The sequence below is a fragment of the Stomoxys calcitrans genome, chromosome 3 (genome assembly GCF_963082655.1).
Source record: "Stomoxys calcitrans chromosome 3, idStoCalc2.1, whole genome shotgun sequence".
Taxonomy (NCBI): Eukaryota; Metazoa; Arthropoda; class Insecta; order Diptera; family Muscidae; genus Stomoxys; species Stomoxys calcitrans.
Genome location: NC_081554.1, coordinates 189539855 through 189559988, shown reverse-complemented (window position 1 = coordinate 189559988; position 20134 = coordinate 189539855). Strand labels below are relative to the sequence as shown.

The following is a 20134-nucleotide window of genomic DNA, read 5'->3' as shown; positions in this document are numbered from 1 at the left end:
ATCGGCTTATTACGTTAGGAACTCCATGCTACTTAAAAAATCCTTAATTGTTTTCATACCACTCCCCTAAGTTGATTCATGACCGGTGTCTGTTAGCAGCGAAAGCCAGGCAATGACATAGGAAATGCTCCAACGTCTCATCATCTTCCCCACATGCTCTACACATTATTTAAGTGAAAATTTCACTTTTTATACCCACCACCATAGGTTTGTATACCCCCACAAACCTAGTCATTCCGTTTGTAACACCCCCAAATATTAAACTAGGACTCCATATAGTATGTATATTCTTGATCGTCTCGATATTCTGAGTCGATCTAGCCATTTCCGTTCGTGGACCATATCGGTTCAGATTTGGATATAGCTCCTATATAAAACGATCTCCCGATTTGACTTCTTGAGTCCCTGGAAGCCGCAATTTTTGTCCGATATGGCTGAAATTTTGCACATAGTGTTACGTTATTGCTTCCAACTGTGCCAAGTATGGTCTAAATCGGTCTATAACCTGATATAGCTCTCATATAAAACGATCTCCTGATTTGACTTCTTGAGCCCCTGGAAGCCGCAAGCCGATTTGGTTGAAATTTTGTACATGGTGTTTTGTTATGACAACTGTGACGGTTCAAATCGGTCAAGAACATGATATAGCTCCCATGTAAACCGATCTCCCGATTTGACTTTTTGAGCCCTTACAAGCTGCGATTTTTATCCGATTTTGCTGAAATTTTGCATATAGTGTTCTGTTTTGACTCTTAACAACTGCGCAAAGTTTGGTCCATTTCGGTCTATAACCAGATATAGCACCCATATTTTAGCAGAATCCATGGTGGTGGGTTGCCAAGATTCGGCCTGGTCGAACTTTTATATAAATCAAAATCAATCTACCTAATATGGTCAATATTGAACAGAAAACGTCCCACAATAAGAAGTATCTATGCAAAATTTCATGTGATTAGCCTCATTCGTTCCGATGGTTTAGTGATTTCGTCTACCTGTTGAACGGACAAACGGATATTGCTAAATTGCCTAAGAATACAGGGACGATTGAGAATATTTATTAAAAATATTTCGAGGTGTTACAAACGAAGCGACGAAATTTGGGGACAAATGCACTTTGTAGGGCGCACCCCTAGTTCTAACCCCTGGAATGAGATTCTGAAGTCCGTTTCTGGGGCAAAGGGTCCAGGATTCCCTAGCAATCCAAAATGCCCCTTCGGCTGGCTTTGTCGTTGGAGCTACCCAGGGAAAACCGCGTCGATGTGGCAATCACAATTTAATGCCCTCAGGAGTATATTTTATGTGGGCGTCCTTTACACCCACAATGTGATATATTCATACTCCTCCTCCTCTTCATCCTATATTTTGGATAAAAATATTAATGTAAAATAAACGCCTTAGTCTACTCCTCAATACCTTTCATTTGATACTTATATTGCCTAGGGTGAAAGGGGGTCCAATACCTTTCATTTGATACCCATATTACCTAGCTTGGGTATCATCACCCCCATTCTTTAGTGTAGAGCAAAAACTATATCATTTTCAAGTTGCCTGGTGTCGAAGTCGAATCAACATTGTTCGACTCCGCAGCCCTGATGGCAACTCTTCACAGCTTATATATTCCCCAGGTATGAGCTCTAGGTAGATCAAGGAAAGACCCAGAATGGCATTCTTGGCATGAGAATAAAGTAGTGCACATAGCTGTGGTAATGGCGGCATTGTTGTGTTGTCCATTTCTTGCGTTCATAGTTAACATTGCCATTGTGGTGGTACTTATAATCACATTATATTGAATAATGGCAAGTCTTGTATACTAAGGTGGGGGTCAAAATTAATGCAAACAAAAGTGAATCTCCACAAAGTTTTCAAAAACTTAAAATAACTAAAATGATGTTTAAATGTTTTTTGATTCCCGATTCTATTACAACAACACATTTGTTACGAACATTTCTTAAAGGAACAAGGGGCCAACTTTTCACATATCAATGAGCCCTGTCCGATTTAAGTTTAAACTCAATTCAAGTAGTATATCCACAAGAATGGATATTTATTAAATGTTTTCATTTTGCACTTCTATATTATATATATATTTACACATATTTACAAACTCCACCCTATATCATTCAGCCTAGGTATATGATATGCTAATATTTACACAAATGTCCCCAGTTGGCCCTCCACCTGCTGTGTTGTTATTAGTATTTGGTTGTTAGTGTGGTTAAGACACCATATTTGTAGGTGATAAATTTACAACCCCCATGGGGATTGCTTTTAAGCTTAAGGCATTACTATATAAAATTAAATATAAGGTATTGGGCCAAAAGGGATAGGGCTGGATCTTAACTAACGGGAATGTAATTGATAGTTAATAATGTTAATGATAATAATGGCTGAAAATGAGATAAGGTTTTGCTGTGGTATCTCATAATCATCTTAATTCTAGAAATTCATTATTAACATAAGTTCAACATGTCACGAAATACATGATTATAAGTCTTCAAAGCCACAAAAATAAAATAAATAAATCAAAAAAGGAATGGCACAAGTCGAGCGTTGCCGACAATACAACACCCTTCATCACTTCATTTCCTACGACTTTTATTACATAGGATCTGTATCTCAATCAAGTCAGACTTTAATTTTATATTTCTATTGTTAAAGCGAATATAACCTTGCAAGATTTTCTAACGATAGGAACTAAGATCGAAATTGTGTCCAATATTATATATGCAAGCAATACCTATATATCAACCAATATTGATGAAATTTGCACACATATTACAACGTCAAGAGCCTTTAAAGGCCACATCGGTTAAAAGATATATATGGGAGTTATATCTTAATTTAGACCGATGAAATTTTGCACCCAAAATGAGACGTCAAATGGAGCCCCTCATGCAAAATAAAGTAAAGATCAGATCAAAATTGCACCTACAACAGCCTTGAAAGGCCTTATCGGATGAATGATATAAATGGGAACTATATCTAAATCTGGATCCATTCTTTCCAAAATTAATATCGTTCGTCCTTGGGCCAAGGAAGTATCATGCTCAAAATTTTATGGTTTTCAGACAATAAATTCGTCTTGTACCTCGATTACAAGAATACATGGACAAACAGACGGACGAACAGACATACGGACTGACAGACAGACAGGTTATGGACTGATTTTGGCCGTTTTTGGCACAGTTGTTGGAAGTGATAATAATTTCAATCCGAAAAAATTGCGGCTTGTAAGGGCTCAAGAAGTCAAATCGAGAGATCGGTTTATATGGGAGCTATATCAGGCTATAGACCGATTTGGACCGTACTTGGTACAATTCTTGGAAATCATAACAAAGGACAACATGCTTAATTTGAGCCAAATCGGACAAAAATTGTGGCTTGCAAAGGCTCAGGCAGTCAAATCGGGAGATCGGTTTATATGGGCGTATATCTGGTTATAAACCGATTTGGTTCGTACTTGGTGCAGTAGTTGGAAGTTATAATAAAGGACAACATGCTTAATTTGAGCCAAATAGGACAAAAATTGCGGCTTGCAAAGGCACAGGCAGTCAAATCGGGAGATCGGTTTAAATGGGCGTATATCTGGTTATAAACCGATTTGGTCTGTACTTGGTGCAGTAGTTGGAAGTCATAATAAAGGACAACATGCTTAATTTGAGCCAAACCGGACAAAAAATGCGTCTTCCAGGGGCTCAAGAAGTCAAATCTGGAAATCGGTTTATATGGGAGCTATATCAGGTTATCGACCGATTTGGACCGAAGTGAACACAATTTTTAGAAGTCATGAAAAAACACCAAGTAGAAAATTTCAGCCAAATCGGACAAAAATTGCAGCCTCCAGGGGCTCAAGAAGTCAAAGATCTCCATCTTTTTATATGGGATATCTAAATCTGAACCGATATTGCCCATTTGGAATCCCCAACGACCTACATCAATATTTAGTATCGATGCAAAATTTCAAGCGGTTAGCTTTACGCATTCGACCTCTGTCGTGATTTCGACAGTCTATAACTCCCATGTAAACCGGTCTCTCGGTCATCCTTCTTTGGTCAATTTAATGTCAGTTAATTTAATGTTAAAATCTTTAATTTAATGTCAGCAGACAAATTTTTCTGGGTGCATTAAAATAATAACCACTTGACTAGGGAATAACTAACTGTTTGAAGAGCCATTATAGAAACAGAATCTGTGCGATGCTTTAAAGCGTATTTTATTTTATTTTATTTTATTTTATTTTATTTTATTTTATTTTATTTTATTTTATTTTATTTTATTTTATTTTATTTTATTTTATTTTATTTTATTTATTTTTTTTATTTTATTTTATTTTATTTATTTTATTTTATTTTATTTTATTTTATTTTATTTTATTTTATTTTATTTTATTTTATTTTATTTTATTTTATTTTATTTTATTTTATTTTATTTTATTTTATTTTATTTAATTTAATTTAATTTAATTTAATTTTATTTTATTTTATTTTATTTTATTTTATTTTATTTTATTTTATTTCATTTTATTTTATTTTATTTTATTTTATTTTATTTTATTTTATTTTATTTTATTTTATTTTATGTTATTTTATTTTATGTTATTTTATTTTATTTTATTTTATTTTATTTTATTTTATTTTATTTTATTTTATTTTATTTTATTTTATTTTATTTTATTTTATTTTATTTTATTTTATTTTATTTCATTTTATTTTATTTTATTTTATTTTATTTATTTTATTTATTTTATTTATTTTACTTTATTTTATTTATTTTTGTTCATTTTTACCTGATTTTGTACATTAATACTCTTTCGGACTTCTTTACACGAAATTCCTTTATGCAATTCCATAGATCCCAAGCTCCAATGAATTATGAGCTCTTCACATATCTGCTATTATTAATCATAAACCATACGCACCGTGTCTATTATATTCAAAGCAATCATATGCCATGGCTAGGCTATGATGGCTTGAAGTTGATACTTAAATTCAAAACTTAAACGCTATATAGCCCTAAGTAGCCAATTGCTTTTAAAACAAGACTTACATTTTCATTTCTTTTCTTTTTTTCTACTTGCAGAATTTCTTACCACAAAACCAATTAAATTACAACAAGATATCCGCAATTTCCTTTGCGTACAGCGCAGTAGCAGAAGATATTGAATCTCTTAAGAGTTTTTGTGGTATTTTGGCTGAAAAATAATATCAAACGCTTTCCAATTCCAATTGCTGAGCAGAAAGATTTCAGAAGGAAGATTAAACCCATAGAACATAGTAGAGCAGATATCATCATCGTCGTAGTCATTGTCGTCACCAACATCAACATCATCAGCATCACCAGAGGACGTTTTAGCAGCAGCAGTACCATCAGCATACAAATCCTTGATAAACTTTTCAACATCTTTCCCGGCCCAACTTTAAGTCACCACCACCATTCTCATCACATTGGATTACGCTCAGTTTTATTTTTGTCCAGAGCCAATTAGTGGCATCAACAGACCGCAAATACAATTTTTACCAGCTCCAGTGCCGGCATTGTTTTACGATTTGGCCGCAGCCGCCGCCGCCGCCAACAACAACAGCCAGAGCAACAACAATTGTTACAACAACATCAACATTACGCAACACCCACCACCACGCCCATCTCTACTCTGTCCACAAGAAGATACAACAACGCCACCCACGTACTACAACTACAATCATAACTACATACACCAACATCAATTGCAGCAGCAACAACAACTACACCACCAGCAGCAGCAGCAAGCCCACTACAATCCCTTTCTCACCCATCCACAACCACAGCATCTGAATCACCTGCCACAACCGGTGGGACCACATTTGCCACATCTCTTCAGCAACAAGCCGTTCGGTTGTAGTGCGAGCAGCTATTTGGGCGGCTCAACGGGTTTCGCAGGTCTAGGACTGGGTGGCCTAGGTGGAGCCCTTACAGGCGGAGCAGGAGCGGGCTACACACCTTTGGGTCGCAGCTATCGGTATTACAAGCATCACTCCACGGGGGGTCTGGGCCATAGTAGCTACAACGGCTACTACAGTCTCAGCTTTGGGGAGAGCTATTATCCCTACACCCATTCGCCGGGAGGAGGTCTAGGTGCGGGCGGCAGCAGCGGCGGTCTTGCACCCTTAGGGGGTAGTGGCAATTATTTTGGTCGCATATCCCCAGCTGCGGCACACACAGGACCCCTTTTAGCCACCTCGGCGGCTGAAACTCGAACCAGTCTACTTAAACTAGCCTCACCTACAGCGCAAGCCTCCACATTAGCCCCACCACCACCACCGCCTCTCCTGCCACCGCTCGATGACGATTTGCAGGTGAGCACTGAACCCTACTTGTCCACCTATTCGTCGAGGCCCATCGATTATATACCCTCGCCTCCGGCCTCTTTGCGTTCGGAGACCTACGCCTACAGGCCACGCCGTCGGGCGCCAGAAACTGGCAGATATTCGGCCACCGGCTACTATACAAGACAAAGGGCCCGAGGATTTTCGCCCATTATCGACTGTGATCGTTATTTGGATCGTGAATTTGTGGGTCGCAGTCGTCTGCGCGCCAACAGTCTACAGAGTCATTGTGATTTGGGCCTATCGCCTTTTGGGGCCATCGATAGATTATCGCCCATACCACGACATTCGTCGTCGCCCCGGCAACAGAGAGAGAAATACTTATCACCCGGTGGAAGTCCTAAATACGGCAGCAAAACGTCGTCCACAGCTCAAGGCCCACATCATCTCGAGTCTCAATACCATAGTCAGGCATATAACGCGAGTTCCCAGAACATCAGTGCGCTGCCGCCACCAACTGATACTGCCGCCGAAAGTCATTATCAGCACAAGGCGAGCTCAGTTAGCAGCACACATCACCCACATCCTCACGCCCACCAAACACCCTCATCATATCAGCCCTATTGTCCTAGTTCGGAGACATATCAGCAGACCCATAAGCGATCGCCCCACAGCAAAACGGACCATAGAACAATTTCGGCAGCAGGAGGAGGCAGAGAAGGAGCAGGGGGAGGAGGAGGCATTGCAGACAGCGGAGCCGGGGGCGGAGAATACCAACAGCAAGCGTATCAGCATCAATCATCCTACCACCACCACCCCCCACAACAACCACAGCAACACCAACAGCAGCAACATTACCAATACCACCCTTCAAATCAGCCGCAAACACAGAGCACAGCAACGATTATCTCAAGCTGTTCCTCACGACCCCTGACACAACAACAACACGACGATAGCTGTGAAGAATTCCATCATATACCCTTCAATCTCAGCTATATCCAACGCAAAAGAATGATGGTTAGCAAACTGTGGAAGGGCTGTTTCCCCGATGTCACGCCCGAACATGTGCACCGTCACAACTTCTATTTGTGCCAATGGCAGCGTAATACGCAGGTGCGCATCATCTATCTCTTCTATCGCTGGATAACGGCCATTATTTGTTTGGCCGCCTTGGTATGCTCCCTCTTGGATATTGGTCGCACAGATGAGCATTTTGAGAATCACTATGCCAAATGGTGGATCTATTTAACCCATTGGGGTCTGCTGTTTTGTACGGTACAGGCTTGGTTGGCTGCCATGATAGTGACGCAAGGCATGATGGTGGAGCGCGAAGATTTCGAATTAATGCGTCAGGCGAAGAAATCCAAACTGCATTATCTCTATTGGATAATATATACGTGTGCGACGGTGTATGCGTTCATTATAACGATGTGCTATTGGCTGTTGGTCCATGATCCGGGTAAGTGTGAAGAGGGTAAACTTTTTTGAACAGGAAGGAATTTAAACTTACTTATCGGACAGCACTCAGGGATGTGTGAGAATTTTACGTCTGTTTCTTAATTGAATGTTTATGGGCAAATTTGTATTTTTGCATTTTTATGGATTTTCTATGCCATTTACTTCCTCGACCTTTATTGCATCTATGATAGATGCAATAAAGGCCGATTACCCGACTTTAAGCTCTTAGGTCCATAAAAGCCTCAATTATTAACCGATTTCGCTGTAATTTGACACAGTAAGTTGTTTTATATCCCTCGGCATACGTGCCTCGCATGGTCCAGATCGTACCATACATGGTTATATACACCGATCTCTTGGTTCAAGGATTTAGGACCATAAAACACGCATCAACTAAACGATTTCGTTGAAATTTTAGTACTTTGAGTCCAGATGGGGCTATTTTTGGTTATGGCTTCCATATAACCTGATCTCCAAATGTAGGGAGTTAAGTTCGTTAAAGGCGTTAAAATTTGGTCCAACGAGTTGTATAAGACCCCTGAGTAAGATGGCGAAACATTGGAGCATTTCCTATATCGATACCAAACTTTGGCATATTAGACTCTAAATTGTTTTTTTTCGAGTTTTTTTTAGAGCGCACTAGAAATCGCTTAACTGGCTTTGTTGTATGTCCATAATGCAGGCGGAGGATTTAAATATGTCAACCTAAATAAACCTAAGTTTCAACAAAACTTCCCATAAAAGTTAATTTTTAATGATATTTGGTAAAAAAAATCCAATTTTGAGGATTTTTATACTCACCACTATAGGATGGGTGGTATACTATTCCAGTCATTCCGTTTGTAACACCTCGACATATTGACCTGAGACCCTATAGGGTATATATATTTTTTTTCGAGTCTGAGTCGATCTAGCCATGTCCGTCCGTCTGTCAAAATCACGATGCATACAAAAAAAGTTGAACGTTTGCACAGATACTTCTTATGTATGCAGGTCGTTATGGATTGCAATGGGCCATATCGGGTATAGCCCCATACAAACCTATCCCAGCTTTGACTTCTTAAGCCCCGAGAAGACTCAATTTTCATCTGACTTGGCTGAAATTTGACACAAGAACTTTCGCTCTGACTTTCAATATCAGTGCCGAGTATGATCCGAATCGATCTATAAAATTATATATCCTCCATACAAACCGACCCCTGGATTTGACTTCTTGAGCCACTAAAGCTTCAGTTTTCATCCGATTTGCATGAAATTTGCCATAAAGCCTTTTACTTTGACTTCCTACATCCATGGTATGATCCATATAAATCGGTCAATATACTGATATAGCCCCATACAACCCGATCCCCGGATTTGACTTCTTGAGCTCCTGGATACCCCAGTTTTCATCTCATTTGGCTGAAATTTGACACACAGACTTCTGACATGACCAAATATGATCCGAATCGATCTACATACTGATATAGCCCCCATACATACCCATCTGGGTTTTGCCTTCTTGAGCTCCTAGAGGCCTCAATTTTCACCTGATTTAGCTTAAATTTGGTCAAAAGACTTCTAAGATTTCCAGCGTCCGTGCCAAGTATGACCCAAATCGGTCTATATACCGATATAGGCCCCTTAAATACGGATTCCCCGCTAAGACTACTTGAGGCTATAGCAGCAGCAACTAATTTCCGATTTTATTGATGTAAAATAATTCAAATACGAACTATTAACGGCAAATTTGTAGCGGAATCCATGGTGGTGGGTACACAAGCTTCGGCTCCGCCGAACTTGGCACAATTTTACTTATTATACCCACCACCGAAGGATAGGGGTATATTCATTTTGTCATTCCGTTTGCAACACATCGAAATATCTATTTCCGACCCTAAGACGATCTAGCCATGTCTGTCCGTCTGTCTGTTGAAATCACGCTACAGTGTTTAAAAATAGTTAAGCAGGTTAAGATCGAAGATGGGCTATATAGGACTATATTTTGATATAGCCTCCATATAGACCGATCCGCCGATTTAGGGTCTTATTCGGTTTTGCTGAAATTTGGGTCTTAGGCCCATAAAAGCCACATTCATTATACGATTTTGCTGAAATTTGGGACAGTTAGTTACGATAGGCCCTTCGACATTTTTCTTCCATTTGGCCCAGATCGGTCCAGATTTCGATATAGCTGCCATATAGATCGCTCTCTCGATTAAAGGTCTTGCGCCCATAAAAGGCGCATTTATTGTCCGATTTTGCTGGAATTTGAGACGGTTAGTTGTGTTAGTCCTTTCGACATCTTTGTTCCATTTGGCCCAGATCGGTCCAGATTTGGATATAGCTGCTATATTGACCGATCTCTCGATTTAAGGTCTTGCGCCCATAAAAGACGCATTTATTGTCCGATGTCGCCGAAATTTGGGACAGTGAGTTAAGTTAAGCATCTCGACATACTTCTGCAATATGGCACAGATAGATTCAGATTTGGATATAGCTGCCATATACACCGATCTCTCGATGTAAGGTTTTGGGTACATAAAAGGAGCATTTATTGTCCGATTTTGCCAAAATTTGGGACAGCAAGTTGTGTTAGGCCCTTCGACCTAATTCTTCAATTTGGCACAGATCGGTCCAGATTTGAATATAGCTGCAATATAGACCGATCTCTCGATTTAAGGTTTTGGGCCAATAAAAGGCCCATTTATTGTCCCATATCGCCGAAATTTGAGACAGTGGGTTATTTTAGACTCTTCGGCATCCTTCTTTAATTTGGCCTAGATCGGTCCAGATTTGAACATAGCTGCCATATAGACCGATCTCTCGATTTAATGTTTTGGGCCCATAAAAGGCGCATTTATTGTCCCATGTCGCCAAAGTTTTGGACAGTGAATTGTGTTAGTCCCATCGACATCCTTCTTCAACGAAATTTGGGACAGTGAGTTAAGTTAAGCTCCTTGTCATATTTCTGCAATTTGGCCAAAATCGATCAACATTTACTTATAGCTGCCATATAAACCGATATCTCGATTTAAGGCGCATTATTGTCCGAAATTTGGGACATTAAGTTCAGCCGGGCCGCACTTAACGTCTTTTTACTTGTTTTTTGTTATTGAACTAAATATTCTTCAAGGTGTTCAAGGTTCCTAAAATTCTTAAAACTTTTTGAAATCTTAACTTTTTATAATTTTTTACAAAATTATTTAATGCATTTAAATCTAGGATTTCTGTCAAATCCAAGCTATCTCAGCCAACTTTACTCCCCCAATAGACCTATAATACTAAAAGCCATTCAATTATCCTTAAATTTTACTAATATCCTTGTAAATGTGTTGCTTCATCCTTATCATTAAGGTTTCCATTGAAAATGTTCATTAAACTTGAAAACCTCTTTGTGCCCTTATATAAGCTAATCCAAGAGCACCAACATTTCATACAACTATATGCTGCTTGTCTTTTAGGGAAATCACCAAAATTAACGTCCTTTATCCAGGCGGGAGGGTGAGAGAAAGAGCAAGAGCACTTGTCAATAATCCATTCTCTTAGCCAAAGAAGCATCCAATTAAAATGTCATTTTCATACAAATCCATCCATGCAAACATTTTCAACAATACTCTGTCATTTACTTGTGCAATGAGCGAGCACTGCCAAACGATGGCAAGAACAGAATATGGTCTATTTTTAAATTTAATCCTTTGATGCTCTTATGTAAAGCACATTGCAACAAGATTCAACATTTCATAATAAACTTTGACAGATTGGCGCTGGGACATGCGAACGGACAGACGGTCGAAATTTACGCACTCAACTCTTATAGTCTAACATTATAATTGCCACTTCACTTGTCTTTGAGTACTGCTACTGTATCTATTCTTTGCCTAATGGTAATTACTTTGTCACATAAAAGTCTCTTACGATAAGATTCGAAAGGAAGGAAGGGAAGAAAGGGGGGAAACGGAAACAGGCAATTTGATTTTAAGTAACAACTAACAGAGGGGAAAATTTTGATGCTTTGCATTAAACAACAAATAAAAGCATGCTTAGTTCGGCCGGGCCGAATCACCATGGATCGTATTTGTCAAGTTCTTTGTCCTGTATCTCTTTATAAGTAAACAAAGAATATTGGATGAAAAATGCTATGCTATTGGAGCTTTATCAGGTTATGAACCGATTCGGGCCATACTTGGCTTTGATGTTGGAGATCATAGTAGATGCCATTGTGCAAAATTTCAACCAAATCGGATAAAAATTACAACCTCTAGAGGGTCAAAAAGTATAATCCGGAGATCGGTTTATATGGGAGCTATATCAGGTTTTAAACCAATTCGAACCAATTTTGTTGAAAATCAAACCAAATCACTTCATGCAAAATTTCAGCCAAATCGGATAAGTATTACGCCCTCTAGAGGCTCAAAAAGTCAGATCGGTCTATATGGCAGGTATATCAGGTTATGAACTGATTTGGATTATTCTTGGCACAGTTATTAAACCAATGTTGTTGAAAGTCAAACCAAATGCAAAATTTCAGCCAAATCGGATAAGTATTACGCCCTCTAGGGGCTCAAGAAGTCAAGATCTGAGATCGGTTTATATGGCAGGTATATCAGGTTATGAACTGATTGGGATCATTCTTGGCACATTTATTGGAAGACAAAACAAAACATCCCACGCAAAATTTTAGCCAAATTGGATAACAATTGCTTCCTATAGAGGCCTAAGATGTCAAGACCCAAGATCGGTTTTTATGGCAGCTATATTATAACATGAATCGATATGGCCCATTCACAAACCCAACTGACCTACACTAATAAGAAGTTTATGTGCAAAATTTCAAGCGCCTGGCTTTACTCTTTCGATAGTAAGCGTGCTTTTCGCAAAGGGACAGACAGACGGACATGGCTGGATCTCCTTAAAATGTCAGGCCATTAAGATTATATATACAAATGGGGTCTTAGACCAATATTTCGATGTGTTACAAACGGTATGATGATGTTTGTACACCCCCATTTTATGGTGGAGGGTATAAAAATGGCAGATTGAAAAGTTTTAGTAACTTTATAAAAAAACACAGGTAAAATCGTGCAAAGTTCGCCCGGGACGAATCTTGGGAACCCAACGCCATGGATTCTGCTAAAAATTTATACAAAATAAAATTAGTTTTTGGGCTACTGTCGAACTACCAAATTTCTGTCAAACCAGAAAAAACTAAAGCTTCTAGGAACAGAACAAGAATGATCGAGAGACCGGTTTACATGAGAGCTATATCAGGTTATAGACTAAATTTGGCCGTAATTGGCGATATTCCCATGAATATTTTCGAAGTAGAACGTCCCCGCAAACATTTCGCCTTGAAAATGGATATCAAATTCGTTCTCCACTTCCTTTGATTAAAGTCACATATGGACATGGTCCGTAAATGTGTCCGATTTGGGTTTGTTGGTGCATTGGGGTAGCCAGACCCTTTAACCCAAAAGTGGATATCACATTCGCACTCTACTACCAAATAACTTTCATCTGAGCTCCATATTGCCATGGTCGGTATATACGATGACTAGTTTAGTGAAGTTTATGGGATGAGGCGTTTCCCAAACACTAGGCTGAAAAGCAGATATCAGAAACGTGGTATCGTTTCCAATACCTTTCATTTGAGTTCCTTTTTTGTCGGCAAATATGTCCAGTTTGTGGGATGTTTAGGGATTTAGGCGCCAACCAGACACTTAGTCCAGAAAACATATCAGCATCGTGCTCTACTCCCAAATACCTTTTATTGGAACTCCATATTGCCATTGGTTTTGGGGGCGTTTATGTGGTGAGGTGTCCGCCAAACACTTGGTCCCACATTTGGATTACCAAATTCGTTTTCTACTCTCAAATGCCTTTCATTTTAGCAACTTATTGCCATAGTCGGTCAGTCTGGGAAGTTTTTAGGTTATTGGCGCTGGAAAATATCAGTTTCGTGTTCCACTCTCAAATACCTTTCATTTGAGCCCCAAACTGCCAAGGTCAGCAAATACGTTCTATTTGAGGGTTGTTATGAGGGTGTGTCGGCCCCTTGACACTCGGTCTCGAATGTTGATTTCAAATTCGTGCTCTACTGTCAAATATTCGTGCTCTACTGGTTCTTTAATTCCAAATACCGTTGATTTGAGCTCCATAGTCGGTAATGAAGTTCAGTTTAGGGGGTGCTTTAGGGCGTACCTGCAAACACTTGGCTCCAAAATTGGATATCAGATTCGTTTTGTACTCGCAAAAACCTTCAATTTGAGTCCCATATTGTCATATTGGGTCAAATAGACCTAACCTATTTGAGGGTAAGAGTGGCAGTCCTTTTCAGACCCACTTAGACAATTTAAAGTCCATTGTGGTACCACAGTAGCGACAGAGCAAGGCTTCTGACGGGAATCGATCCCACGACCCCTGCACTGGTAATCCAAGCACGCTACCAACTCGGCTACCGGGTCAAATAACCTATTCGACGTATTGTTAGGGGGAAAAGCTTCACCTAGACTTGAACACAAATTTTAATGCCACGAATTTCTACTTTCAAATACCTTTCATTTGAGTCCCATATAGCAATGGTCGGCTAATTTGCCCATTTGGGGGTAGGGCGACATCCCATTACTTGAACCGAATTGTTTATGCCATATTTGTAATCTGCTGCCGAATTTTTTTCATTTGAGTCCCATATTGACATGAATGTCGAATGTATCTATTTAGAGGAGTTTTGGGATTGGGGCGGCCTGCTGGGTACTTGGACCCAAATTTTAATACGATATCCGTTTTCTAGTCTCCAATACCATACCCATACCATTTGATACGCATATTGTGCCTATCGGTCCACTTTTGATTTTGGGTGGTGTTTTTGGCATAAGGGGGAGTCTCCCCCCCAGCCTATGTTTCCTTCCAGACCAACCTACACAATCTGTGAAAATTTCCAGATGATCGGTTCAGCCATTTTCGAGTCTATACGGAACATAGAAATACAAATTGATTTCCATATATAGGAAGAAGATATGGACATCAACTTTTCTAAAAAAATTTAATATTTTTTTTTTAATTTTCAAATGTTTCCCCGTAATTTACAACACGTGTTCTTTATTTTCTAACTCTCTCTTTCTATCCTTGCAGAGGTTCATAAAGTGGACACATTGAACATCATGGTACATGTCTTGAATTCGATCATAATGCTTATCGATTTGGCCATTGTTGGACACCCAATTAAACTCAGTCATGTCTACTTTACTACGGGCATTGGTTTGGCCTATGCCATATTCACGGGCATTTACTTTTTGGCTGGTGGCACGGACAGGTAAGAGATGCTGGCTAGTTGACTCCCAAAAAGTCCTTGACTAATTGCTATTGTTCTTTGTTGTTGTTTTAGGAAAAATGAAACAGCCATTTATCCCATGCTGGATTGGAGGAAACCGGGCAAGGCCATAATTGTCACTGTTTGTGCCATCATCTTTGTGTTTGTGGTTCACTTTGTTTGCTTTCTGCTGTATCGGGCTCGAGTGTGGCTTTTCACCAAGCTATGCATACGCAGCTCTCACCATCGGCGTGATGGTGGCGATATATGCGAGGGCCTCAATGATGACTCCTGCACAAGATTGGGTGGTGGCAGTAGTGCCGATTATTCACACCAACAACAGTTTCCCTCTGTGGTGCACTCGGAGCAGCCCCATCGCACCCATTTGTCGATAGCCACCAGTGCTGCGGCCACCCAACCTCTGGTAACGGCAGAGCATCTGTATGCCAATGCTCCAAGTCATCATGCCGCTGGCACCACCACCACTCACCATCAGTCACAGTCGCAGCAACAGCAGCAATCACATCATCATCATCAATCGCATCATACGCCCCATCAGTATCCGCCTCAGTATTCGGGCTATCAACAGCAACCGGTGGTGGCGGGAGTCAATGTGGGCGTCATCAGCTCGGCCGATATATATCAGCATCACCATCAACAGCAGCCGGCGTCGCTACACGATAACAATAACAAGCCACAGAAAAGTGCCTCCACAGGATCGGGGGGTGGTGGTACTGGCAGCGGTACTGGAACGGGTGGCGCAGCAAATTCCTCATCGTCAGCTTTGTCGCGCACTGTCTCGCATTTGGATGCGGCTCAACGTGAACAATTCCTAAATCCCAATCAAATTGTGGAGTATAAAATGTAAAGGCGTTGTACCCGGCACCGATATACATTCCATTTGTCCATGAAATTTCTCGAGAAACACTGTCCCCAGTGTCAGGCCTACAAGGAGCAGGCCCAGACCAGCGATGACAGCGACAATGATGATGGTGTTGGCGTTGCCGTTGGCGCTGGTCAGGGTAGCTGCAGCGAGAGCAAGAGATTAGAGTGTAAAGATAAATGTTGTTAGTAGAGGGAGAATTTAGATGCTACTAAAACGATTTTGGAGGGTTGGGGGAGAAAGGGTAAGAAACTACAAGAAACTAAAAAATATATGTAATTTTTTTTTTTATTATAAACAAAAATTTTTTTAAAATTCAAAAATTTGTTGAGAATTTTAAAAGCTTTAAATTCTAAATTTTTGAAATTCAGCGATTTTGGGCAGTGAAAAAAAATTAAAAATATTGTTTATAGATTTGATCATCTGTTTTCCAAAATCTGAGTTAGCCAATTTTAGATTTACTACCTCATTAACTTGAGATTTTAAGCTGTCATCTCCAAATCTCAATCTGACATGGAGACTTATTCATCTTTTGTTCAATCTACTGTTTCGCCTCCCATCTTTTGCGCTGGCCACGGTAAGCAAAATTTTCAATAATCGAATGTGCGTTCCTCTTACCAGATAATAAAAAAACAAGCTACTGATATTGCCTTATCAGCAAGTCTCTTGCGGGCTTAAATAGCTAAGGCGGTAACCCATCGGCACCTACTGCCATATTGTTCTTAAGTCGGATTAATGATACTTTTATTTCTTTCTGTCGGTTCATAATCCATCAGGCATTGCTTTGAAGGTGTCCTCGTCACCGGTATTATCTGCAACCAAAAGTTTTCTTCTCCATATCCTCAGTACATTCATTAGAAGGATGTGATTGCACCAATGTGGTAATATGACATTTTATGTTTTTAACAAAATTTTCTAAGTTTGTCGATTTGTCTGCGCTCATATCTTTCCATTTTTTCTTCTTCCTACAGTATTGATGAGCTCCAATTATCTAGTAGACTTTAATTTTAATGTCTTACACAGTAGGCTCCTAGGTACGCTCTATACAATGAAACTTTTTCTTTTATATTTGCTACTATTTTCAATCATGCAGCACATATTATGCTGAAGTTTCAAACACGGGATTTACAATTGCCTGATTGCGCGAACAAGCTGGCAACGTGTCACCTTTGATCCTGTAAATAGTTCAGCTGGTAACCCATCGGCTCCTGCTGTCTTCTTATTCTTCAACCGGATAACTGTTATAGTGACTTTATTCTAACAAGGCGGCATATGCTCAATGCAGTCATCAGGGATACTCCAGATATCCTCGATAAAGGAAAAAAAATGTTCCCTCCATATGCTTAGCTCAATATCTGCACCTTTTACTAGCTGTCCTTTTTTGTCCTTGGAAGAGGATGTACATCTACCAAAGTCATCTGTGTGATGTTATTTTTTTTTTTTTGCAGAATTGTCTAACATGATTCTGACACATCATTCTCGATTGGCTCAAACTCACGTCTTTTGATTTCCTTTTTCTTTCAGTGGAATAGATGTTCCACAGGTCTTTAGATTTATTTTGTCTCTTCTTTGCTAGGTGCTTTATTTCTAACTGCAGGGCTGCTCTGCGTGTTATTGTACATTCTTGGCAGCAGTAGTATTGCGAAGCAGAACTCCCTCTATGGTGTAACCGCTCTTAACTCACCTTTTCCATTGCAGCATCATACCCACACCGTTTCTACTTCGAGGTGGAGCCCTATGCATCCACACGACCCTTCTTGGAGCGGCGATCTTACTCACCCGTTCTTAGGTCATTGCCAGGCCAAGTCATTTCTTATTCAGTCAAAGCATTCTTCAGCGTGCTAATTTTCCTCGGATGCTGCCATTTCGCTTTAACTTTTTTCACTCGGATATGTACCAAGAGTTCCAGATATAGCTCACACCAGCTTTTGTTTCCTTTGCGTCATCGATGATATCACCCTTCACTTATATGCAGTAAGGTGGGAAGTTCTTTGTTGTCGCATGACGAACTTGGATTCCAAGGTACCTGGCAGCTTAAGTCGTCTTGTATTACAGAATTTTGAACCTGTTGTTCCATCAAAATCATTTCAGCTGTGACAAGAGCTGCATACTGCGCTACTTTCGGCAGATTGATATAAACCTTGGAGCAGCCCTTCTTTGTACCTATAGTAGCGATTTTGTTCGAGATTTTTTCTGGTCTGGTATTGTACAGGGTGGCTGATGAATATTGCTACAATGATGAATATTGCTACATTTTTTTTTCGGTGTATGGAATACATTTTTCTTTTATTCATGTTAAATTAAATTATTAAATTAATTATTAAATTATTATTAATTAAATTAATTAATTAATTAATTAAATTAATTATTAAATTATTATTATTAAATAGAAAAAAAGTTATTACATTTTTTTTTGGTAGCGGCTTTCATCAGCCACCCTGTATTACCACCCAAGTGCCGGAGTCTGTTAGCCATGAAAGCCGGTCAATGATATAGAAAGATAGATCTCATATCATCTTCCCCAATGCCTTATAGGCAGGGCTGTGGAGTCGACCGGAGTATAGATTTTGAGGCCAGAGTCTAAGTCGTAGTCTGACTATTGAGTCGAAGTCGGAGTAGGGTTCGGAGATGAACATGCTTGCATCGTCTCCGACTCCGACTTCATGCTCCGACTCCGAGTTAGACTCCGGCCAAGGGTCAGCCTCCGCAGCCCAGCTGATAGGTGCCATCAATTGCCGCACTTATTCCGCTTAAAAGCCTAAACAGAATGAGTGCAATGAGGATCGTCATGTTGAAAAATGCAACTCTGCAACAAATGCCAAAAAATCATCTCACAAAAGTTAATCAATTTTTAATTTTGACGACTAAACACACTGCTTACCTTTGGCAGCACAGAATGCCGCTCGCTTTCAAGCAAGTGTGTCCCCTTATAATACCGAAAGCTATTATTAACTCTTTCTGGTTGTTATTGTTGTAACCACATTTGCATGTGGAGGTAGTGAAACTTTTGCCAAACTAAACTCGTTCCGGTCCATGGGATCGATCGCCGCTGGAACGGCGTCTATAACTCTACTTGTCATAACTAGTATCATAGGCAATCAATTTTTAAGCAAGAGCCGGTACCGTGCGGTCTCTCACTGAGACTCTCAACTGGATACCGCTGATTATCCACGACAACAGTTGCAACTACTTCTACGGAGCATTCCACTATCTAAAACCCGTCTCATGATAACGATGAACACCACACAAATCAGAGCTCATAGTAAGTTCCAAACTGTGTGGTGCTCAAAGTTATCCCTTCTTACTTCCTCTCAGTATTTGCCTAGTCTTTTCACGACAGGGATCTCCCATTTGAATTATCGTCGTCTATGCGACAGCGTGACCCCGAAAAGCTTCGGATTTACCAAATTTACTGATGGTAGTCCTCTGGCTTTCATGGCTAAATCGTCTGCCCTTTCATTATCCTTTACCGCGCTATGGGCCGCCACCCACACAATGCGGATCATGCCATTCTCAGAGAAGACGCTAATCTCTGTCCGTGATCGCGTCGTCTTGGTTGTTGTAGCCAAGATGGCGATGTGGTCAGGCTTTCCTATTGCCTAGGTTCACAATGTTGACTCCTACACCAACACTCTCCTCTAACTTTGATCCATACCTAATCTGTATATCCATGGGTCGGACATCTAGAATAGTCGTCAGTGCCCTAGTAGGCCCCGCCTATGCCACGACAACACATGTCCAACAAACTATTGAGACGTAAGTTATTATTGATCTAATCAAGCTACTGTAGAGCCAGTGGACTTTCTTCGGATTCAGGACCACTTTAAAGCCTATGGGCTGTGCATATTGCCCAAAATCTCAATACGCTCCTGAATGTGACACTTTCAGTATAGTTTCCTGACACATACAGCATAGTTACACTCCTCAGTATTTGACGTTCTCGGATATGGAAATCGTTCCGTTGAGGAAACATGGCGCTTCAAATTGGCCCAACTTCGTCTTCCCCGTGAGCACAAAGCGAAGGGCCGCCATTAATAGTTACATGACAAATTTGGTCAGCGTAAGTAATCAATCATCGTTTTAGAAAGAGTAATTGAAAAAATTTCAATTAAAAAAATTTTTGAAATTTTTGACATTTTCAATTATTTTTTTTATTGATCCAATTAAAGAAAAAATAAAAATTTTCAAATATATCACAAAATT

At 39.8% G+C, this 20134-nt stretch overlaps 1 protein-coding gene across 1 annotated transcript; it reads left to right on the top strand.

The window, feature by feature from the left end:
- The first annotated feature begins 5420 nt into the window (after nt 1-5420).
- Nucleotides 5421-16556, top strand: LOC106082070 (uncharacterized). Its single transcript, XM_013244385.2, has 3 exons — nt 5421-7761; nt 14871-15051; nt 15124-16556. The coding sequence occupies exons 1-3, from the start codon at nt 7314-7316 to the stop codon at nt 15914-15916; spliced, it is 1422 nt and encodes a 473-aa protein (XP_013099839.1). The 5' UTR covers nt 5421-7313; the 3' UTR covers nt 15917-16556.
- Nucleotides 16557-20134: the final 3578 nt, after the last annotated feature.